General features: G+C 38.4%; 1 protein-coding gene across 3 annotated transcripts in view; it reads left to right on the top strand.

Moving 5' to 3' along the window:
• Positions 1-24696, top strand: part of daam1b (dishevelled associated activator of morphogenesis 1b) — a 48888-nt gene that overhangs the window by 10607 nt on the left and 13585 nt on the right. For 2 of the 3 annotated variants that reach the window (XM_028040021.1, XM_028040024.1), the window contains exons 1-5: positions 5217-5644; positions 16703-16995; positions 19034-19123; positions 23666-23737; positions 24446-24540. In XM_028040021.1, coding sequence (XP_027895822.1) covers positions 16807-16995; positions 19034-19123; positions 23666-23737; positions 24446-24540 — 446 coding nt within the window. In that variant the 5' untranslated portion in view covers positions 5217-5644; positions 16703-16806. Of the gene's footprint in view, positions 1-5216; positions 5645-16702; positions 16996-19033; positions 19124-23665; positions 23738-24445; positions 24541-24696 lie in introns of those variants that run through there. The other variant, XM_028040022.1, reaches the window with a different exon arrangement.

A 24696-nucleotide genomic window follows, 5' to 3' on the forward strand; every position in this document is an offset into this window, starting at 1 on the left:
CTGAGTAAGATGAGGCCAGATGAGGCCTCAGACCCTGTTCACTTAGATCTAGTCTGGTGGATGAACTCTCTGATCACCTTTGTGTGTCAGTAGCTAATAGCCGAACAGTACTTTGAAGCTGTCTTCACCCTCAGAGCAGACTGAGCACTGATTGGATTATATTGGATTAACAGTACTCTATTTGATTTTGTCGGTGTGTATGTATCCTAGCTTCTCTCTAGTACTTACTTTATGCTTCTCTATTTGTGAAAACCCCATCCACCAGTTTCTCACTGCTGGCCTACATCTGGACAGATCAGCAAGTTAATCTCTCTGCCTTTTAACCCCCAAACTCTGTCAATCTGCCATAAGCAGTTTCTCTGCAGCTGCTTAATGTTGTCATATTTTTCCGGCACAGCCTTCAATTTGTTTTACCAAGCCCTTTAGTTCACAATATACCAGACATGTTTGAAAAGTAGATATATTTATAGTTGCGTAGTTAAATGTCCTTATCTTGATAATAGATGGAGAAGCTCTGAATGAGTTTTTGAGATTCTGACCACAGATGCTGATACAGATGTTTTCTGATCCAGAAATGACTACTTTTACTTCAACATTTAGTGTTGTTTTCTGTTTTGGTGTTGCATAAGCTCATATTAACATATCAGTTTCTCACAGCCTCAGGGTCAAAGTTTTTCTTTTTCGGGATTTTACTTCGTAAACCAGAACAAAGCAACACATTTGAAAAGTGTGGTGTGCATTTGTCTTCATCTCTCCTGAATTAATGCTTTATTGAACCACCGCTGTCTAGTGATATGGCTCCAAGTCTTTTTGGGGTATGTACTGCAATATTTGCACATATACAGACTGGAATATTTATCCAATCCTCTCTGCAAAACAGCTCAAGTCAAACTAAAAGGAGAGCATCAGTGATCATTATATCTAAGCCATGCCACAGATTTTTATTTTATTTTATTGTATTTAGGCCTAGATTTCTCCTACCACAAGACATGCTTTAATCAAAACCACTTCCATTGTAGGTATGGCTCTGTATGTTCAGTGTTAGTCAACCTCCGTCCAAGTCTTTTGCCTCTATGAAAAGGTTGGGTTGTCCTTTATTTACTTCAATCAAAATTCCCATTAACTCTGACCAGATTTTCTGTCCCTGCTGAAGAAGAAACATCTCCGCAGCATAATACTACTACCACCATACCGTACAGTGGTAAAGGTGTGTTTCTTGCCACTAATACTGTTTTGCTTGTAGGCCAATAAACTGATTTTTCACGATTCTGCCAAATGCATCTACTAATGCATAAACATCTATTTATTTACTGTAAGTTTATTGTAAAGGTATTTTACTGCAATAGGTTTGACTTTAAGCTCAAACCTTTACAGTAAAATCAACCAGCTCAATAACGACTATCGGAATCGTAGCATCTGAAGCTTTGGCTTGATTCAGTGCCCATATTGGATCAAATGGATCTTCAGTTATGCAGATTCTTACTTCCTATTTACTAAAAAGTCACATCCCAATACCAATAACAGTATTGTAACTACTCTTATATAAGGTCTTTTTGGACTTGAGGTCCACTTCTACCTCTTTACAACACTAATCTTTTTTGCATTAAGACACTACATAAATGCTATGATAAACACAAGCTCGGTGAGATAAGTGACAGTGTAATTGTAGATACTTTAGTCATAATGTATAAATTGAAAACACTCCTCCCTGCCTTTAACAGAATTCCCTTAACATAACTTGCCTTGTTGGCTGCACCCACTTAGAAACATATTTTTTTGCTTGGTTGTTTTCTTTCACACCCCAGCTCTCTCTCTTTCTGAATTTCTGACCCATAAAGTGCTATCATCAGATATTGCACTACCATTTTTTGTTTACACTTGCTTGGCTGCACTTGAGCGTATGCAGAGAGTTGTGTGGGCCTTCAGGGATGGACCTGATTCAGAGGGTAATTACAAGCTTTCTGAAGGGTGGGTAAAGACCAGAGGGACCCTCGCCAATCCTGGCATTTAATTTGTCAATGATGGGGTCTCCTTCGAGGGAAGGGCTGCGTGGTTGAAATTTATAGATACAGCCCCACCCATACAGAAACGTGTGGATACTGTGCAGTGCTATTACCCTTTGCAATATCCTCCCCCTTCATTTCAGTTTGAAGCACTTGATTTAGATTTTTGGGGGGATGTTAATCACAAGCTAGCTCACAATAAATATATTTTAAGGTGCTAGGTTTTAATTTTCTTTTCTTATTTATGTTAATTGGTATTCTTTGCTTTAAATTTCAGCAAGTCTTATTTATTTTAATTTCAAAAATATGGGGCTCCTATTTCCTAGGAAAAGTGTGAGATTTGATTTAAGCATTATTTAGGTATTGACAAATGTAAAAAATTAAATGGTTCACAAAAAGTTTTATTTCCATTCATTAATGCATATTCCATAAAGTCTGTCTTCTGTTGAAATATCTGCTGTAAATCCACATTGAACCTTTGTATTTAAAAAAAATAATTGGTGAAAAAGTGAGATTGAAACCTTTGGTTGTTTGGGTTTGGAAAAATCAAAAATTCTGACTTTGAAGATGTACAGGAATAATGATACAAACTATTAATCACTGCAACAACATTGTTAGAAAACATTTTATTATATCTGACCTTTTCAGAAATCACACAGTCAGCATCAAATTAATGTCTACTTTCTACTACTGTTTACTTTCTAATTAATTGTGAGAAAGTACTTTTCTAAAAGCAATATAATCTGATTGTGTCTCTCTTCTCGCCTTATTAGAAATGTTTTAGGTGTCTTTAATCACTACCAGGAATTTTAAGTTAAGAACGTTTCTTACTTCAGTTTCTGCCCCACTATGCCTCAAGCTGGAGGTTGTCATGTATTTTGTCAATCAAGCTTGATAACTACTACTCCATCTTTTAAAAAATCATGAACAATCTGCAACTCTCTTTTAAAAACTGTGTGATGGAAAAATATTCAGAAGTGTAAAAGTTTGATATTTTATCCAGGATAAAACCAATGATGTCAGCTAGTTTGTTCAGATATGCTTCTGTTGTTTTAACTTCAGATTAATACAGCACACAAATGTAGGACAATATTAGTAGCCGTGGAAACTGTCATCACCCTCAGTATGCGCCCAGCTGCTGGTGTTCCAGGTGAGCATGAGGTCAACAAAACATGAGTGGTAGCACTTTACTGACAGAGGAGAAGCGTCCCACCAGAACAGAAGTCCTCCATGGGAACAGGTCCTGTCTGTTATTCCAGCTGCATGCCATTCTTTTCAGAGGCAGCTGTCCAGGACTGTGCAGCTTCCACTGTTATCCATTCATGACTGCACCGGCTCGGCTTGCCAATGATGTCTGTTATACCAGCGCAGCAGAGATAAACTGTTTCACACGGGCTCGGCTGCATGGATCAAAGTTACCAGCTTAAACAGGAAAATTTGCCGCGTTTTTTCAGGGGGTGCAAAGTTGTACCAGCCAACTTCAATTGCGTGACTTGGAAATGCTTCAGACGTCTTGAAGACGAAGGCAATGTCATAAGCAGGGGTCTCCAAGTGGTGGGAAAATGCAGCTGCTGTGAGATTTTGAACTTTTAGCATCTTGGAAACATGGAAAGTAACATTAATAAGTAACTCAGATCATAACTTCTCATATCAGATTTTTTTTGCCATTTTTCTCTTCAGTTGTATTTGTCTTGTAGTTCACAACACTTTTATTCCATGTCCAAAGCTGAAAAAGTGTGAAAGTTGCAGAAGAATGATGTTGCATCTGGAGCACCAAACTTGGGCATTGATTCATAAATGTGTCTGTAAATTAATAAATTTGGTAAATGGCTGTTTTTGACCATTTCAAATTGAAAAATGTCAAATTCTGGTAGATTTCACATAGGCATCAGTGTTCCATTTTCTCCCAATAACTATGTTGCCACAATACTTACATCAGTGAGGTATGGAGTTGTTTAAAACAAAGTAGCAGTGAATGGAAACATCTCACTGTTCAACATGTAATCAGTCTTGTTTGGTTCTCGACAATTTATCAGCACTACAATAATGTAACTCTCATAACATTATTTACTTGAACTACCACAACAACATGTTGTTTCTCCTTTGAATTTTTTTAATTTAAACTGTTGCTTTTCCCGTGGTGGCTGGAATTGTAGCTCATTTGACAGAGATCCTTACCAAAAGCTGCCGCTGTTGCGGCTTATCAAGGACAAATGTGCAGGAAAAGCATTTGAAAGAGCAGAAGAACTGTTTTTTTATGTCTTTGTTTCAAACAATTGCCGTCTCTCACCGTGACTGACTTCCATGTTGAAGTTCCCATAAGCTCTTTTTGTATCGAAAATGTGTTTTTATTAAAGTTACAAAAATAGGCTGATGGCAATTTATTAGTGATATAGTATCCCGTTTTGAGTCATGTTGTAGCATTTATGTTCTGTAGCAATGCTTGATCCATCTTTTAATATAAAAAATAGGTGACTGAATGATGGATGACAACTTTTGCCAACAGCTGGCAGGAGGCATTTATGGCCTGAATCAGATAGACAACGGCTGTTCTTTTATGAGGACATGTCTGATTGTCTTTTCTCCTACTGCATGAAAAAAGATGAGTAAGTAATAATTAGTGCTGATGATTGAGCTAAGGGTCTTACATTGGAAAAGATACATGAGGAATGACCAACATGTTACAGCGGAAATAGTTTTTTGCAGTTTCCACTGGATTTTTGTTAGTCAGCAATTAGCTGAGATGTGTGTGCTGCAAATCATGTGGGAGTGTCAAGAATTGCCTAGATAAAAAAACAGCCTCTGAATATTTTCATTGTGCTGAAAATGTGCTACATTTTTGCGATCATATAAATTTTATGCACAAAAATGTGTTTTTGGGACCAGAAGGATGTCAAGGTAGAGAATAAAAGCAGCTTTTCTTTATTACTGCTCTCCTTTTCTTCCTCAGCCTGCTTGTGCGTTTCCAGTTTATACCCACATTTGCGCTGCAGGTTTTACACCTTAGTCTTGTTCTCATCTTGCAGCTTTCCAACAAGACTTCACTTAACAAGCTACCCAAAGCCCCGTCTAAAGGTGGGGGAGGGAGGTAGTGAGCTGGGCGGCGGCCACTCCTCGACTGCATCCTATTAGAACTGGGAGTGTTGAAAAGGGGTGTGGCTTGAAGCCAGTAACATCTGTGCCTGTCCCCTTTGCCCCCAAAGCATTCTGCAGAGAAAGGGAGTGGAGAAGGAGGCTGGGGAGGGAGAAGATCTCCTAAGAAGTTCTCGCTGGCCAGCTGGCTGTTTTGCAGGATCTTAAATCGTTGCCATCTTGTATGGCAGGTTTATCCTATTTGCCCCATAGTTAACAGAGAAAACCATCTCCCATCTATTTAGGATTTTCATTTTGACTGATTTTTTTTTTTTATATATATATTTTTTATTTATATATATTATATTTTGGCAGCTTCTTGAAGAGCGCTTATTACTGGTGACTTTGAACCTGTGTGGATTAGATACCTTGCGAAAGGAAATGCTCTTCTGTGTGCTGCGTACAAGTTTTATTTATGTCAAGCCTGCAGAGAGCTGGATGCTGCAGTGAGCTCAGGATATAAAGGGAATGCCCAGAGCACACCAGAGGCAAACTCTCTACAGGACGGGGTAAGACGAGCCCTATAAATCTGTCTCTTATACCCTATAATCAAATGAATGCAAGGAAACGGAGAGCCGGAGCAGAAGCCGGCTATCTGCTGACTGGAATGTGTGCGCGGACTGCATGTGACCAGCAGATAGTTATAGGCTATCAGTCTGTGAGTGTGCCTAAGAGGAGTTGTGGCTGCTGGTTTGATTTATCTCCCACCCCCCTCCACCACCAGAGCGTCAGCTGGATTCCTCTTATCGATACGTAGGTGATTGTGTCATGTCTGTCTAATTGAGAGGTGCTGGTGCTGGGAGCGGTGTTGCCGTAGTAACCGGAGAGAAGGGGGGAGGATGACACGGCACTCCTGTGAGGGCCCCGGGCGCATTTCTCAGTGGGAGAGTTGTGCCGTGCACGCAGGGAATGCCCCGTAATGACAAGACTGCCATGGTGATGGGGGGAGGTGGTGGTAGAAGTATGTGCTCTCATGTACCGGCGGCTGCCTCCCACCAGTTTTCTCTCCCATTATCAGCATCGAGTGAGTGTCAAAGAGAGGGAGGATGGCATACTTTTTTTTTTCTTTCCATGACTGGGGACGGGCGGGGTGGAAAAAATCAGGTCAAAGAGAGAAAGTCACCTTGAGCGGAGACAGGTCCACTCGTCCTCCCCTCTCATTTCCAGCTCCTGCCCACACTTCTCCAGTTCTGCTCCCAGGAGGCTGCGTGCACTCCACATCACACGCATCACAAAGGGACTGACAGTCAGTCTTTGTGATTCAGTTGGATTGTGCGGTGCCTCAGAGTGATGAAGCAGGATTTTTTACCCTGTAATCCTTAACGGTGCTGTTACTTGTTTTTGTCTGCAGAATTAGAGGGGCAATCCTATTTTCTTCCTCTATAAGCATCCAGAAGAGATTAAAAAGGAGGGTAATGTGCATTGGAAAGGGGCTTACATTAAATCACCCACCCAGCTTGTACCGGTGCCCCACTGCTCCGGTTACCATAGCAACTGAGGAAGAGGCAGGGATTTTTTTAAAGCTCACCCTGCCTCTCGGGGTATCGTAGGAAATATTGCAATGCTCCTCATGCTCTTTTATTGACGATCTGTCAGGTTGCATATTTTATTAATGAGGAATAGATTTGTCTGTATTGTTTGACTGTGCGCAGCTGTGCACACAGTAGTGTTTACTGTTCCCTCCTCAGCAAGAGATTGAGATGTTAGCTGTTGTTGGTTTACTTATCTCAGTCTTTCAAAGTCTGTAATCTATACACAGGCTCATCAACTGTTTGTTCTGATCTTTCATCAAGTTTTCCTCTTTCCTTTCATTCGCGTCTGCTTCACGATGAAGCCAGTCATTTCTATTGATGACAGAAGCACACATTTTCCAGACAATAATATATTACAAAGTTCTCTTATTGCTGGTCGTCTAGGAGATATGTTACACTGTACTACCCACATTTATTGGCACCATAAATTGCGGGAAAAGCCTTAAAATTGATCCATCTGTTATTTCAGCTTCATATCTGGAACATTTAGAAAAGTTCAACCCTTAATTTGATAATTGTTTTTATTTAAATTTTAGTTACCACTCCTCATATAAAATAAATATGTCAGAAACATTTCTAATTTATGCTGTAAAACTTAGCCAGTTTTATGAACTTCCTACTTACCTGAGCTGCAGTTATCACACATAGGCATCTATTTATTTTTGACACATTTGGGAGGTCACCAAATCTGCATAACAACCATTAAAAGTTGTCTACATGCTATTTGTCAGAACAACACAAATGTAAATATGTGGAGCTTACTAAACTCTACCGAGTAAGTAAAATGTAGTGTTGCAGTGAAACCAAAAGTGAATATTTGGAAAAAGCACAATCATGGCTACTATAAAATAAACTAGATGATCTGTGATGCTGTGAGCCATTTATTATTCCAAGAGCTCATAAATGTTGTTGAAATCCATGACATCTGGACTCTTTGAAACACAAGGGCTTCTAAAATAAAAATCTAGTGCTGTCTACCAGAAAACTGAAAATACATTGCCAGTGTTGGTGCTCAACATTGTCCTACTTATAAGTTATCTTGTGTTTTTCTTTATAAATTGTTCTTTTCCTTGATTATCTGAAACTCCCCTCTAATAGTCGCACCCAGATAAGAAAGTGAAGATCTCTGTTTCAACTATTTTCTTTTTTTGCTCCAAATGTAACCTCCACTTGAAGGTCTGACCTCTGGAAGAATGCTAACTTGGGTGGGGGGCTTTGGATCGTCTCTCTGCACAACTGGTTTGACAACCTTGTCTGTGAAAAAAGCAGCAGCCTTTTAACCTGCATTTTAATCTCTGTCCTCTCTACATTTTACACTTGCCTGCCTTTGTTTTTCTATACAAATTTTTGTCCGTTAGGCTACATTTATCGGAAGTAACAAATGAAATGTTTTTATATAGATGTTATTTGTAATGTGAATGGGGAAGCTACCATTTTAATACTTCTCCTTATGGATAAAAAGTTCAGTAGACTCAGATGTTCTGCATTTCCAAGGCAGCAACTATGTTCACGTACTTTGAAAGGTCCTTTGTTGATGAACTAATGCTGCTTTCTGCTATAGGTAAAACATGTCAATAGCTCTGATTGTAAAAGTTTGTTGCTTCAGCACTTATTTGTGACATGAATCTTCTGGAGTTGGTTAGCTTGCTTCTCAGTCTTTATCTCCCACCTCTTCCTACGTGGAGATAACTTTTTACCTCTGGCTGCTGGAAACAGGCTCATTTGCAGCAGATCTCATCCAACCTGCGATCATGTTTCCGTGTGCTGAGGAGATGTGTAAAGATCATGAGGTTTCTGTAATGAGGAAAGATGGAGTAAAAATTGGATTGCCCTTCTGTAAGAGGGCTAATAGAATTTACTATTTTTGAAACGGCAGACTTGTCTTTTTAATGGAGACAAAGTGCAAAAACCATATTCATCTCTATTTGGACTTTAATCTGTTATATTGAGTCTTATGATTATCTTGGCAGCATTTTTTCTTCCCTCTGACAAAGTTGTACTGAAACCTATTTTATGGTGCAGAATACTGCGACCTTACAGTTAGTTTGGGCTCAGACTAACTTTGTAACACTTCAAAGTCCCGGGTAAGTAGAACTTTTCTAACCCTCCACCATGTCGTCAAAATGAATCCATTATTAGAAGAAATGCTTCCTTTGTCTGCTCCTGTGCTGGTATCCCCCTTCTTCACTCATACTGCGTTCCTTTATGCTAATCCTGTAATCTGAGAGCCCTGCCAGCTCCCTCAGCCATGTGACATTAATGCTCCAGAGGCTATACCACAGCCACATTTCAACAATCATGTAATTCAAATGCACAGTAGCACCTTGCTGTCGGAGGCAAACTGCTCTGCTGTTGCACCACTGTTGATCGGACAATCCTGCCAACTCAGCTATCACAGAGATGTGATTGATTTTAATCTGATAACATTCCAGCCTCTGATCCATGTGATGGTTCAGAGTGTCCAGGTCTGTCTTTGTTCACACATTGTGTTCTCTGCGCACCATTAACTAATTGGCACAATACATAATTGCATGTGAACCAGCTGTGCTGAACAAATAGGCAACATGTGGCATTAAAAACATCATGTTTTGTTATTTATTGTAGGGACATCAGTTTGCTTTTCATGTATAAAATGCACAGAGCACTTTGAGGGTTTGAAATGTACATTTGGGAGTTAAGTGCAGCTATATTCAATGTCTATTGTTTGTCTGCTCTGTTTTTCTGCTTTGGTGATGTATTCATAAAATGTATATGATTAATCAGAGCTCAGGTTAATATCTGAGGCTCCAAAAACCTTCCTGGTCTGCCTTGTAACACGGCTTCAATTGTAAAATTATATTGGTTTAATTTTGCTGCATATGGACAATTTGTGATTATAGAAAGGATATTTTCAGTGGGTTATAGCAAGACCTGATCTTTATCCCTTCCAAAAACAAAATGCAATTTTCATTAAGACTGTCTAAATTATAATCTGAGATTGGGTGTGGGAAGCTTATCCCTACAGAGATTCAGCAAACAGAATTTTTGTAAAGTTTTTGCAGGGCTTTGGCCTGCTGATCCTTATTTTTGCCATTTTTATGGTCTTAAATTAGAATTTATTGCACAAACTAGGAATCCGACTTTGGTTTCAAGAACTCAAAGTGAAGAAAGTATAAATATGGAAACTTTAGGGAATAAAATAAAAGCAAGAGTATTTACATGTAATTCTGATTTCTATAAGAGAAAATATTGGAACAACAATGAAAATATATTTATCCCGCCCTTCCTGCCATAAACAGTCATTAATTATTTATATTATGAGTAAAAGTGATCTCACACATAATGTGGGTGTATGTGTAATGGCTGAGTGACTTTAAAATGAAGACAAAATGATTGTAGAGTTTACATTTTAAACTGTCTTTAGTGTCTGATAGTAGCAATTAATGCTGTTGGTGTTGGTAGCCTTATTAATAGCCAAGTCAATTCCCTTGAGAATGTGTATCCTTACTTTAACTCTGAGATTTCCAAAGGGTTGCGAACATCATCAAGTCTAGCATGTCCATAACAACACAAAAGGATAAAACAAAGAAGTTGTTCTATCTGTTAGTCTCCCTTTTATCTGCCAAAAGTCTTGCTCTCTCTTGCTTTTCACAGCCTGAACAATTTTTGCTTAAATTGCTTCTTGTATATCTGCACTTTCACTGACTTGCAGAGTTCTAAACCAGTTTAATCAAATCTGAAATTTAATTTCAGTATTTTTCAAGCTCAAGTTAAGTATTAAAAAAAGAAAATAAGTTTTTTTTTCTCATTGCCAAAAGGTTGTGTTCTTTTTCCTTAAAATGCTTCTTCTTTTGCCATAAATTTGTAGTAAACTATGGTGTTTTACTTTTTAAAAATAAGCATAAAGGAATGTGAACTCTGGAAAGTTGATCCTGGAGAAGTCTGGCTTTTGGCATTAAGACTATGTTGGAACCCTGAATTTCAATTTGCTTATCAACACCTAAGTGTGGTCCATTCACTGGTCGCAAACAGATGAATCTTTTTTTTTAGTTACTGCATCTCCACTTAATAAATCTAAAGGATTCTTGTTTCACTCAAGAACATTTTACAGAAGTAAATTGTTTCAAAATGTTGTTAGAACATAACAGATGTTGTGTTGCGCTTTTTCAGAAAAATCAAAAATATATAAAGCAATGTCATTGTGTAATACTTTTATTGATTATCGCTTATTCTGCTCCTTCTTTTCTATCTGAAGCTACAATGAACTGTTTATCTGTACAATTTACAGCCAACATAAATTCGAGATATAATCTGAACAGATTTAAGTTCTTGTATGTTGAAAAAAATTAAAATTAATCAGTCAAAAACTGCTGGGAGATGCCAGCTGGTGCAAAAGATGGTATTTCACACATCTGTTTCCAATATACAGCTGTCCACTGTGTTCTCTTTCCAAGGTTGAATTCCTGCATCAAGTCGACCACATGCGACTTGATGTGTGAACTCCATATGCGCACAAAGGACCATCAGCCCCAAAATGACCTTTTACTATTTTTAAATTAAACATAAATCAACCTAATTATGTTTTTTCTGGCACAGATACAACTAGTCTATTTGTTTTATATATACATGAATTTTATGAAGATATTTGTGGTGCATGCTATTTTGGCTTTTATGTCACTGACACGTGTAGCATTAAACAAATCCAGCCCTTGTTATTTTTATAACAGGAAGGCACATCCCCTTAAGATCAACATTTGTCTTCGGTTATTAACAGGAGATTGAGTCTAAAAAAAAAAAGGTCTGAATGAAATGGGGGGAAAAAAGGCAAAATCTGGAGGGAGGCAACTCTATGAAAAGTGTCAAGCCATCTTTGATTTTTTGCTCTTCATTCTTCTCGTCACATGTCTGGTAACGTGAGTGTCTCTGTTTAGTTTACAATGTTCTTCTCAACTTCTGCCTTTCCTCCAGCCGACCTGACAGCTTTGAGAGTTTTAATAGGGGGCTCTTGTGCAGGCACCATGCACGGCTTCTCTCAAAATTCACAAACACTGAGGTTCTTTTTACAGTCTGGACTTCAGCCAGGTCATCCGCCAAACCACATGGTCAAGAAAACAATAAAACCATCCAAAGACAGAAATCTCCCTCAAACAAACAGAGAAGTTGTCTGAACATGGGCAGGCGGGGTCTTGTTAAATGTGCACGAATTAAGGAGCACAAGAATTGTTCTGTAAGCAGGGGCCGACTAACATTCATGATACTCCTCGTGCGGCCCGGTCCAAGAGTTGATTTATGGTGGAATAAACAGCATTCTTCTTGATTATGGAAAATGCAGCTGTTGCATGGCATCACCATCGACTTTCAGACTTTTCACATTTCAAACATGCCTATCGACATGGATCATTTCTGGAATACGTTATTCGTCCTGCCAACTTGCAATGCTTGGACATTGAAACGAGCAAGTGGTCGTTTCAGAAAGCTTTGCTGAAAATTCATGAACCAAAATGCTAAGATGAGCTGTAATCCCACCCAGTCAGAGCAGGTGGCAGTCGAAGGTTGGTTGTGTGGATGTTGTTCAGGGTCACAGGGCTCACCTGGCTTGTAGAAGAATGTCTTCCAGCTTCAACAAACATGTTTTTTGTTGGAGACCTTGATCAACTGTCAGGCAACCTTTGGGGTTAATGTCTGAGCACTCGGGTCTCCCAGGTTAAACAGTGACAGCACACAAACACAGCCTCTGCAGTTACACAGTCTCTGTGTGTTTAAACCTACCTTGTACCAGTTCCTGTGGCTTAATATGGCTGACAACTTTACACAAAGCTTACAGCAGGCTTTAGCTAATGGAAAAGATGGGTTGTGTTTTGGACTAATATGGTCAAAGAGAGCTTTGAATATCTTCTTGCCTTCATGCCAGAATAGATGGTGAGTCTGAAGCCAAGCAGCTGCTGTTGAGACCTCCGGTAGTCCATTCTGAAACGTCAAAGATGTGTCAAAATAAATACACACTAGACAGGGTGTAAGAAAGAGGAAGCTGCTGTGTACTTCAGCCCACATGTGGTCATCTGGTTGCAGGCAGAGTATGAGTAGTCTGTATATTAGAAAAGTCTTTACATACCTGGATTTTTTTTGGAGTTCATAGGCCTTCAGAGAGCAGTGGTTAAATGTACCCATGTGTAAAGTTGCTAATAAAACATCCTGTTACATTTAATCTTTAGTCTTAACCGATTACACACAATGTTGCAAAAGCAGGACTTTGTGTCCTCAGCCACAATTATTTCCAGTGCTGCTAAAATAATATAACAGATTATTACTGTTACTATCATGTGTATTTGTTATTTTTATGAGCCTTGCTTTTATTTACTGAAAGCAAGGCTTGATACAGTTTCAATACTTTTCAGTTAAGACAAGAAAAAACCCAAAAACAATATGTAGCAAATCTTTTTTATTTATTCAGCCTTGAACATGAAATGTTCAAATGGGTTGTAACATTTAAAAAAGACACTGGTACAGAACTGACTGGATATTTGGTTTGATTTGGTCAATGACTGAAATCATTATACTCCAAAGAAACTACTAGAAATAGTCAATGTATCATGATGTGGTTGCATGCTGCTGCTGTGAAGACTCCATGATGTCTGGGTCAACAAGTCTGGGTTAAGTTTGGTGAATAAGACTGTAATGTAATGTTTAGTCAGAAAGCTAGACTAAAACTAAATAAAAACGTAATTTAGAATGATGACAACTATGTTGGAAACTTGACCAAAAGGGAGATTAAATCCAATCATAGTTTTAATCCTTTGTGAAAATCTTTGTATACCCCAGTATACATGGGTACCAGTAATCACCCATGACCAACCTTTGTAGCATTTTGATCATGTAAACTAACCAGTATGGAGTTACAGAATTTAGGTGTTAACCTGTCTGCGTTTTTGCTGATTTATCTATATGTTCATCTGCAAAATCATCTGAAAGAATCGCCTCCTTAATAAGTTATTGACAATCAATTTATGATTTATTTATGCAACTTAGCAATTAGGGGGAAAAATGTTTCAAGCAACTGAAAGTTTTTTTCCTCAAATCCACATTTAGCCATTATAGCTGATGTTTGGAATAACTTAATTTGTAAGGAAACTTAGTTACATTTTGCAGTTTGTAGCAGAGCTGTTGGTTTACATTATATGCCCAGACACACTAGACATGGCAGAACGCTGAGAGACCATTAGAAAATATGGGCTACTCTTTTTTTCATGAGTGACAGGGAGAAAGCCGCCAATACATGAAAACAGAAGTTTCTATATTACTGGTTTTGATTAAAAAACAAATTTGTAGGGTTTGGGAAGCTGCTTCCAGACATCAAGATGTACAGTAAAGCGTTACGCATGTAACCAACATAACCTCAGTTTTTATGGTCCAGTTGACCAAGCAGGGCTTTTTAAGTGGGATTCTAGGAGCTAAAACAGAGTCTTGCAGACAGGAAGACTAGAGTGTCTGGGTAATGCAGAACACAAGGCAATGAGGAAATAGCAGTGTTCTTATGCAGGCTTGAAAAGCTTGGAAATGTCTGGAATTTGCCTTTAGTGTTTTCTATGTGTGAAAAATCTATGGATGCATGGAATAAGTCAGATTTTTCTAAACTTTTTTTCTTTCCCACCTTTTCTAAACACAGAAATCTAGTAATGTGTAATAGGTGGTGTAAGAAGTGTGGTGGTTTTACAACAATCTATAAGCATTCATGGTTTATAGATTGTCTCATTATTTGTGGTAAGTACTGATGATGAGAAAACACTCCTCGCGCAGATTCAGGTGAAGTTTTGTAATATTGCAATACATTTTTGAATCTTTAAAACTTTTGAAAATCATTTTATTAGTATAGACTCAATGTAAATATATTACTTAAAATTATCTTAGTGATTTAAAAAAAAAAAAGCTTCTTGGATATTTAATGTCTACTGCTGATTATTCTAGCAATAATACTTGGATTTACAAGATTTACAATTTACAGATTAGACCAAGTGATTCATTCTTAATGAAAATAAATTTGCCCTAGGACAACTAACTATAGCTTTATGCTCCTACCTCAGCTCTTTGAATACACTGTCCCGCAGTTTCCTGATTACAGTAGAGGACATGACTCGAGCAGACTAAATTTAGAAATGAATCCCACAGTTTATGATCCATATAGTCTGGAGGTAGAGCCTGACATGTGGTAAATCTTTGTAAAAGGTAAATGTGGTTGTGCTCAGCAGAAATCTGGTCACCAAGAAAAGGCAACCAGAAATTCCTGTAGGTCAGAGTGGGCGCTCCCTCCGTGGTTTATGACGCCTCGCTTCACTGCGAGGAGGGAAGGTGCTGGGCTGCCATGATATGCTGACATCCTAGCTGTGTTTCCAGACAGTGGAGATGTTTCATGAATTTAATAGGAACCAGCAGGTTATAGATCCTTTGTGTGTGTTTCCTTGTTTGTTTTCACCATTTTTAGTAGGGTGCTCATCTGAAGTTTGAGAGGAATGACAAGTGGAAGCGTCGTTCAAAAACTAACTTGTTATCATGGAGGGAGAGGAGATGTTGAGGAATCGTCATTAATCTTTAAAGTTTCATGCATATATAAAATGTAGTAACTCCCAAAGCATATTTGAAGAAATGAATCAAAGTTGAAATTCATCATCTAAGTATTGGTGTTTTATAGGCAGTTTCGGTTGGCACAAATTCATTCATTTTTTAACCACACATTAGCATTTTCTCCTATCTCCATAAGACCATAAACCACTGTGTGTCACTGCTTTGTTCTTTGTGTTAAGTATTTTCATGAATTATTGAGAAAATACCATCTGTTATTAATTTAATTTAATTCTAAAAAGTATGTATTTCAACCAATTTTCATTTATTTTGCTTCTGATCCATTGTGAGCCTGTTGATTTCAATCAAATGTGGCAGGTTCTGAAAGAGCTAATACAGAACTGATACGGATTGATATGTCACATTAAGTCACATAATTACGGTATGTTTCCTTACAGTAGAAGACTAGGAACACATGATGGAAGCAGGGTTGAAATCGTCTGTAAAAATTCCCCCCTTCAAAAACCTCAAGTACCAAATTAACTAAACCGCAAAGGTTCAAAGTGATGAAGGGACACAACGTCCAAACCACTCAAAACACATGATAATGATTAGCATTTGGCAGACTATGTAAATGTTCCAGAGTTTGTTTTATTTTTTTATAATAAAACTTTGTGGAATCTGCTCAGCCCCATTCTGTAACGTTGTTCATTCATGACAGCTGATGTTTGTATTTTTACCCTCCATAAACATGCAGGCGGATGGTGCCACTGTTCAGCAAGGAATGCAGACATTTTAAATATGCAGCTGTTAGAGGTCATGTTTTGGTCTGTAAAAACATTGACTCTAACTTCTGAAAAACAATATCCTTTACCGCTCAGCAAGACGCCCCCTCATCAGAAATAGTCAACCTTGTAGCTGAACACTGAAGGCAACAATGAAGAAAGTGGAAAGGGAGGGTTAAATGCACTAATCCAGGCAAATTATGGTCACCTCCTCAAAAATCCCTCATAACTAGGCTTTATTGTATAAACAGCATAGCTGCCTTTTATCATATTTTATTGATTTAAGTTACACCATTAAGCAAAACCACAGGCAAAGATTCAGGCTTTATATTTGCGAACTTCCTCTCTTTTAAAGACTTTGTTTTCTCAGTCATATTAAGGAATTTTTGATTCAGTTGTTGGCGATTTTCTGTTGAGGACAAAAGATTATAATCTTTGAACGGAGTGTTGATCAAATTATTGGATTTCTTCTGTGACCATGATCATTCAGCATTCTCACATTTAATTAAACAAATCTATGGCACGTCTGTAACTTTCCTGCATCCAAAATTGTTTTTATTCATTTCAGGCAAGTTTTGAAGACTCTTTGCTCTGATACCTTATTCTAGCATTCTCTTCATTATTGTTGATTTTACACATTTTGTGTCAGTTTTTGCAAAGGCCTATATTTATACAATACAGGTCGAAACCTTACTCTGTCCTCTCTTTGTGTCCACAGCGTGCTCTGATGGAGGCCGGACTGTAAGGTGGAGGAGGCCGTAAAGAGGTCCAGACGGAGCCTCCTATCCTCCCTACCTGATCAGAGCTACACGGCTGATAGCCATGGCTCCCCGGAAGCGCGGGGGCGGCGGTAGCCGGGGCGGGCTCTCCTTCGTCTTCTGCTGTTTTAACAGCAACGATCACCCAGAGATCACCTACAAGCTGCGGGAGGACTTTGCCTTGCAGAGCATGGAGCCATCTCTGCCGATGCCCGGATATGACGAACTGGATAACATGTTCTCAGAGCTGGTGGTAAGCTGTCGCCTTTGTGCTTTCTTGCTTTTGTGATTGTGTTTTTTTGCTGCATGCAACATGAAGTCTCTTATTTAGTGTTCTCTGCAAAGCTAAATCTATTCATCTACTTATGTCTAAAGAGACATACTTTGGTTCAAACAGCACAGTAAATTTCAGATATATTCACAAAAGGATCCAATATATATGATAACATTTTAACATTTAAATTTCAGCTTCAGATTTCAAAATATTCTCTTGCCTTTTTAGAAATTAGTAATTGAAATATCATGTTTTCATAACTTACAGTAACAATATCTTGTGAGTAACCAGGCAAGCATGCTTTCTTTTCTTTCTTATTGTCACTTCTAATTTGTCCAGTCACCCTCTCTCTCCTGGCCCTGATTCCCCTCTCACGGCGGCCACAGTAGTCTCTTTGCACATCAATAGGCCTCATTCAGGGGCTCTGTATGTCTCAGTCCGCTACATCTGCTAATTGCTTGTTTTTGTGTGTCGTTCTATATGAAGACATAATTGAGTAAGTTTAGTGTGAAGACAAGGAGGCTTTCTGTTGCTTTGTTTACCAAAAGACAAACAGCCACATGTTTTTTTTTCCCTCAGCCATTCACTGGCCTTTTTGTTTACATCCTAAATGGGTCCATTGAGAAGAGAAAAAAATATTAACAGTGGGAGAAAAGTTGCTGATATGTTTGTCATTACGGTACTTTGTAGCGCCTCTCAGTAAGGGGAATGTGAGTTTTCCGATGTGTTTTGGGTGACTTTTTCCAAACAGGACAATAATCCAGAACATACGGCCTAATCAACACAGATGCTAAATTAACCTTCTTCCATGGGCTTGTTAGTCACCCAGCTTTAATCCTACAACAATCTGGACAAGGGAGATGATGGAAAGAGGAATGATCATAGATCCCTAAAGCCTTTTGTCTTACAGCAGAAGTGTTGTCCTGTGTGGAAAGGTACTAACAGGGAGGGTATTAATAGAGGCACTAATGGTTGACCAAACCATTGACCAAAAGGGAGATTATTTCTTGGTTATTTCTTAATATCATATTTTTCCCCCACAGAACAAATCTACCCAAATTAAATGGTTTATTTCCCCTAAAATTTTCAGTGTGAGATTATACTACTGGAATAAAACACATTTATTTTTAAGCTTCTGTTACTATTAATTGCAGCAAATTAGTCTTTATCTGTATGTATCCAACTTGAAAATACTAGAGTTTATTAGATCCGTTGCCCTTTAAGCGTAGCACTCAGAGTATGCAAGCTCCTGAGTTATAGGACCAATCAACACTGATTGGTTACTGTTAAGCTGATTAATGTACATATTGATTGGCAGGTCTTGAACACTTCCACAAAATCTAAGCTGTATGCTGGTTGGAACAGATGAGCTCATTTATCTCTTTGTTCTTTAACTATCTACCAAACCACATCCAAACTTATTTTTTATGCTCTTTTACATCTTTCCTCTTGTGCTAAATTGCTTAAGAGCTTTCTCATGCCTTTTATCACTTTTTTCACATGAAGCTAATTAGATGCAGTTATCTCCAGCTGAAAGTTCATATGTTAAACCTCACATATTTTGCTGATACGTCCCTCTTTCCCCAAATTGGCTCTGGTATTCAGTCCGAAGCCTTCCCGTCAGCACCCTTTTTATCCGTGCCTCTGCGAACGTCACACATTGTGACACATGTTGTCTCCAGATGTTTGTTACCACATGGCAAACACGCGAACCGCGCCTTATCTTTTTACTCCATTATTCGCATGTCTGAAGCCTGGAAGAGATCCGATTTACTTCACAACCACACTGAATTTACGGTGACAGACACAAGCCAACCCAAAACTGATCCGCAGCTAAAATGAGATCTGTTTGAGCCTTTCTTGGCGAGCATTTTTGTTTTGGAGGAAAACAGAATTGATTTATGTAGATGTTTCTAAATTTGCAAACACAGTGAAGCACAGTAATCGATAGCAGATCATTAGTATCTCCATCCTGCTGTTAAGGAGGAATTTTGAAGACATTTTTCTCCTTTTGCAGGATGAGCTGGACCTTACAGAGAAACACAGGGAAGCCATGTTTGCCTTGCCTGCAGAGAAGAAATGGCAAATCTACTGCAGCAAGAAGAAGGTAAAAAGATAAACACCTGACAGTTTTTACAGGGCTTCTACATGGTCTACAAATTCTCCAGACCTTTACTCCTTATATCATCTTTTTTTATCCTTCCATTTTGTGTCATTTCTTTGTGCTGTTTATTACCTGAGTCTCTTCTACCTTGTTCATTTCATCCCATCCTTTTCTGTTATTTCTTCCTTCCTTGTTTGCTACCTTGAGTGTTCTTGCTTCCTCCTTCATATCATTCCTTTTTCCACGGTCTTTTCCCATCTTTTTTTTCTTCTTGTGTTCCTTTGTCATGATTTTCCTTGTTTCCTTCCTTCCTTACAAATGTACTTGCATAAAAACTTCCATCCTCTCTTCCAAACTTCTTTCGTCCCTTATTTGAGTCCTAACTCCCTCTCTGCTTTCCTTCATTCCCAACAGTCTGTTTCTTGAATTTAAAGCTTTACATAAAAATATCATCCAGATGTTCAAAGTAAAATATTCCATATTTTAAAATGAACATAAAGGTCTGAGAACTCTGGGAAGTTGATTCAGTGAAAACCTGAAAGTTTTACATGAATCATGCATAGGAACTATGTTTTCACAGCATTACTTTCTGTTTGAATACTTTCATTTTGACTCAATCTATCTCCTTAACTATCTCTAAAGGTGTCCTAATTCTGACCTTTATCGCCTGGATGTTTTATTTATACTTCATGAAGGTTTGGACTTCCTGTAAAAACCCTTTAGAAACATATTTCTGTGCTCCTAGCAGGCTGTCTGTCAAAACCAAATGATTAATAACGTTCTTCTTAAATGTGAAATATGTCACTATGATTCGCCAGAAGATTGAAAATGATTTTTAGCTTTTATGGAACTGTCTCGCAAGAAGGCAATTTTTATCTGTGTCAAACCTTTGACTTGTCACTTTTTTCTACCCAGCAGTTTTTTTTTTTAAATAATTTGTAAAAATCATAAATAACTATATTCAAGCTGTCCAAGCATGTGCTTTCAGATTTTAAGGAATATTCCTCCCAGGAGGAAGATGACTAGGTCAACATCACTCTTGTGACTGTTTATGATCAAGCTTGTACAATAATTGGAAACCTTAATAAAGCCTTTCTGTATTTCATTACAATGATGCCAGACCACATTCTTTCTGTGTCAGAACATCTTTTTTCTTAGTAAAGACAACAGAGTCCAGATTGTCACACAGTATGGAAAGTAAATGTGGCTTTTTTTCCTTTTTTGTAAAACTATGAAATCTGATTAAAGAAGCCTCAAACTGTTAAACGGTAGAAATCTAGTGGGGAAAACTGAGAAAATGTTTTGCTTTTTTATACCACATTAGCTTGCATCCATCGCTGAAAAATGTGATGAGACAATGTGGTGAAGCCAAATCCAATTAGATCATAGTACTAATTGTTAATTTATGTTCTCTCATCCTGTCATGGAACTGATAGTTGAAAAGACATCTACCCAGTAAAAGTACCAAACTGAATCATCCGAGTCTCCAAGCACCATCCATTAAAGTTTATTATTATCACATGATAATTATTTCTCATCATGACATTTGTTATGATAATAAGTAATACAATTGCCTGTGTGGTAATTATACTATAGTCTTCAAAGCTCAATACCAGAGGAATTTGGCATAATTCTGCAAATCTCCCAGTTTGCTTTTTTTTGTGCTTGTATTCAGGGCAAAGCTTTATAAATTGTAGATCAAGTCGACTATTATTCTGAACTATTAGCGGTTATCAAAAATTCAGTGTACTGTAGTGTATGTATAAGCATTGAGTTTATTTCCATTTGAAAGCTAAACATCTAAATACATCTAGTCCTAGATTATCATCTGTAGTGTAAAGTTGTTGCTAATAAAGTTATTCTCTCAGGGTTAGATCACTGTATCTTTGCTCAAAACCTCATTATAAATAACAGCCATACACACGATGAAGTCACTTAATTTGTCTATTTTGGTTCTTTTTTCGTTGCTTGATAAGGCACTTGAATAGTAAGAGAGGCTGTTGTTGTTTGAGCCACTAACCAGACTCAAAAGCTAAAAGCCTTCAATGTTCTGATGTTATCCTTGCAGAAATGACACCTGTCCCCTCAGAGTTTCCACATAGCCATAACATTCCCGACTGCTCTGGAACCGCGTCATGTTTCATTAAGCGCTTTGTTCCTGATAAAAGGCGCCTCAGCTGTTCCTCTTTCCCCTACACATGAATTTTTACCCTCAGCATGCAAGAAAACACAGATGCCTGTTCCCGTGTCATTCGGTGGAAGTGACGCTCCCACTGAATGTACCCTCACATTTATGCAGCATGAGGTATGAGCGTGTAGGATATCCTGTCCCGACTAGTTGGCCGTCTGGGCATGCAGATGTACTAATCTTTTCCTACATCTGCAGAGGAGAGATGATTAATCTGAAGGATGGACATTTAGTGCATCAGTGTGAACATTAAAAGTCTTCAGTCTAGGAAGGAAGTATTTTGATCTTCTCTTGATCCTTAAGTAGACAGTTCTACATAAGTCATCATACTTCTTGAAATTTTTTGCATTATGATCACAAACTTCAGTGTATTTTATTGGGATTACATGGGAAGAAAAGCATGATGCTGCCACCACCATGTCTCACATGAGATGTTCAGGGTGCCTTACACAGCATTGCTTTTAGAAATGAAAAAAAAAAACCCTGTATTGTCTTTGTTCTATTTCACAATTTGGCACTACTATCTGTTGGTCAATCGGTTAAAAATACCAATAAAATACATTGAAATTTTTAGCTTTAGCATGACAAGTAGTAAAAAGTTCAAAGAATAAGAAACTCTTTTAAAAACAGACTCCAGTCTTCAGGAAGGATTGGTCTGCTGGTGCAGTGAGCAAGGGAGTGTTTATACGGATCAAAGCCTTATGTGTGAGCATCAACCTGCATAAGGGGGCTGTGAGCAAAGACAGAAATGCACAAGTATTGCTGACTCTGCACTAGTCTCTGGCTCTAGCCCAGACAGATACAAACTGAACCATCAGAGCTCAGAGGGGAAGGGTGTGTTAGAGGGGGGAAGAAGCCAAAGGAAGTACTTGGCTGTCCAAGCCAAACAGGAAGGTTCACTTCCACAGGTGCAGCTCTTTTATGAGCGCAGTGGGGGTGGGGTGCATCAGCGATAAGGAGGAAAGTGGTGTCACAAACGGGGCCCACTAAAAGCCCACCAGAGATGAAGGTGCCCTTTTTATTTTTTCTGACGTTAGAAGCCCATCTGGATGCTGGGGAGATAATTCTGTCAGAGCCGTAGCTGTTTGCTTTGGCCAGACACCTCAACCGATGAAATCATTCTGTCAAGAATCAATCTTCTCTCTGCCTTTTTGTCAGCACTCTTCAAGGCTACATCCCCTGCCAAGAGGAAGATTCACTGATCCGGTTGCTAGAGGAGACTTTGCACTCGGGTTTCAGGTTTCATCCAACTCCAGAGAAGGCTAAGCTGTAACTTTTCTTTCAAGCAGGCTGTTCTACTAAAAACAGAAACTCACTCCTGTTTCCCAAAGCATCTTTGATCTTTATTTTCCTAAACGTGGAGAAAATAAATCCCCCTCTACACTCACTCCCCACTTCATCCTGAAGAAACTGAAGTTATAAAGCAGGCTGCTGACATCCGAGTTAGAAGATCAACAGTGAAAGGAAAGTGGCCCCACTTCTGTGGCTGCTCCTCTAATAGGCTGGACTGCATCCAGATCCCGCCTGGTCAAGCTGGCACTGGATCCTGAGTGGACCCAGCAGGCTTTGGGCCGACTATTGCTGCACACTCCGCGCAGACTGGCCAAGTCTCCGCGGTCCGCTTTAATAACGGACGCTCAATTAGTTTCTGACGGTCACAGTTCGTTTGTGCCTAATGGAGCGAAGTTAAACTGGGAGTCGCAAGGCCTTTTATGTTCAAGCCAAGTTCAGGAGAAAGAAACTGTCTCCTCGTGACAAATTATGTTTTCATGTACTTGTGAAACAAACATGGCTATGTGGAGATTAATCTCACTATACGTCAGGCTGTGTCCCTAATCCATGGTTTTAACAATCATTTGTTAATCTCCAGATTTTCTCAAGCAGCTGTGCTGTCTTTTTTGGCACCTACTGAAGCGCTGGAAGATAAAATAGGTTGAATATCTGTGTTGTCCTACTTAGGAGTTCTTCATTTTTAGCTATTTCTGTCTGCTCCCTGAGCGCTGCATGGCGCTTTAGTTGGTATTTTTTACAGCTTATTGATCTCACAAATGATGGAGAGTAGGAGTAGAGAGCAAGAAGCTCCAGTTCTACTTTGAAGTCGGTCTTTGATGTTCGTAAAGATCAAATGTGTGACAAGAACCAGATGAAAGCTCGTCCTTTCCTGTGACTTTCTGCTGCATTTCGAAGTCACGTCTCAAAGATCTGCTCTCACCCAATTCCCATTCTCACTCCAAATTGGTCCTCTTTAATCTTCACATTATATTATTGTGCGATTTCTTTTAAAATTCTTCAGTAAATCACAGAATAATTGTATGTTTCCAAAATAATTTGCTTCTCTGTTTTTTGTTTCTTTTTAGGAACAAGAAGAAAACAAAAGCGCCACTAGTTGGCCAGAGTATTATATTGATCAACTCAACTCAATGGCAGCTGTAAGTAATAATGCTAGAAGACTAAAATTCTTCTTTTTGGTTATAAACTGTTTGTAAAAAAAAAAAATTGTATTTCATCTTTTTTTAAAAAATTTTAATGCAATTGGAAAATGTAACTTCAGTGTGCTCCATGCTTTTTGACACCCCTGGTGGAGATGTGTGAAAAACAAATAGATAAAATAAATTTTAAAAAATTATTGCAGAATCACACCAGATAATTTGGAGAAATTTAGGCTTTTAATTTAACTAATTTTTTTCAAGAAATGCAAACACTGGTGCAACAATTATTGGCCATTAATTATTTTATTAATCCCAGTTTGATTAGAGTATCTTGGAAACTTCCATTATTTTTCATTACATCACTTCTCATTTCTCTCACGAGCTTTTCAAAATGAGAAAGACATGAGGACATGCCATTCAAGAAAGGAAATGACAGCAGAAAAATAACGGCCAAAATAAAATGAAATATAGCCTAAACCTACACGGAGCAATAAATAAAAAGTATGCAACTGCTGACAGTGTGAGTGAGAAGAGTGAGATCCTAGCGTCACCATGACAACAGTTTATTTGAAGGCCTTCGTACAAATCTTTACCAGGGGTGCCGCTAAATGTGAAAGCTGCTATATTTTCACATGCAACAGGTAGGTGGCTCTTTGAAACATAGGCATGAACTTGAATATTGATAAGGTTTCATGTCTTGTTGGACAGAGAAAGACCCTTCTTGCTCTGGAGAAGGAAGATGAGGAAGAAAGAAATAAAACGATAGAGAGCTTGAAGACGGCTCTGAGGACACAACCTATGAGGTGAGAATATTTGCACTTTCCTGGTCTTTATGTTTAATGTCATCTATGATTATATCTTCTTTCACTTGCCCTTTTCTAACCCTCTCTGTCATTCTGTTCGGTTCCTCATCACAATATGGAAATGAGTCCTTTAAAAAGTGAAAGGGCAATGTACAA

Source organism: Xiphophorus couchianus, chromosome 15, assembly GCF_001444195.1.
Source record: "Xiphophorus couchianus chromosome 15, X_couchianus-1.0, whole genome shotgun sequence".
NCBI classification, from domain to species: domain Eukaryota; kingdom Metazoa; phylum Chordata; class Actinopteri; order Cyprinodontiformes; family Poeciliidae; genus Xiphophorus; species Xiphophorus couchianus.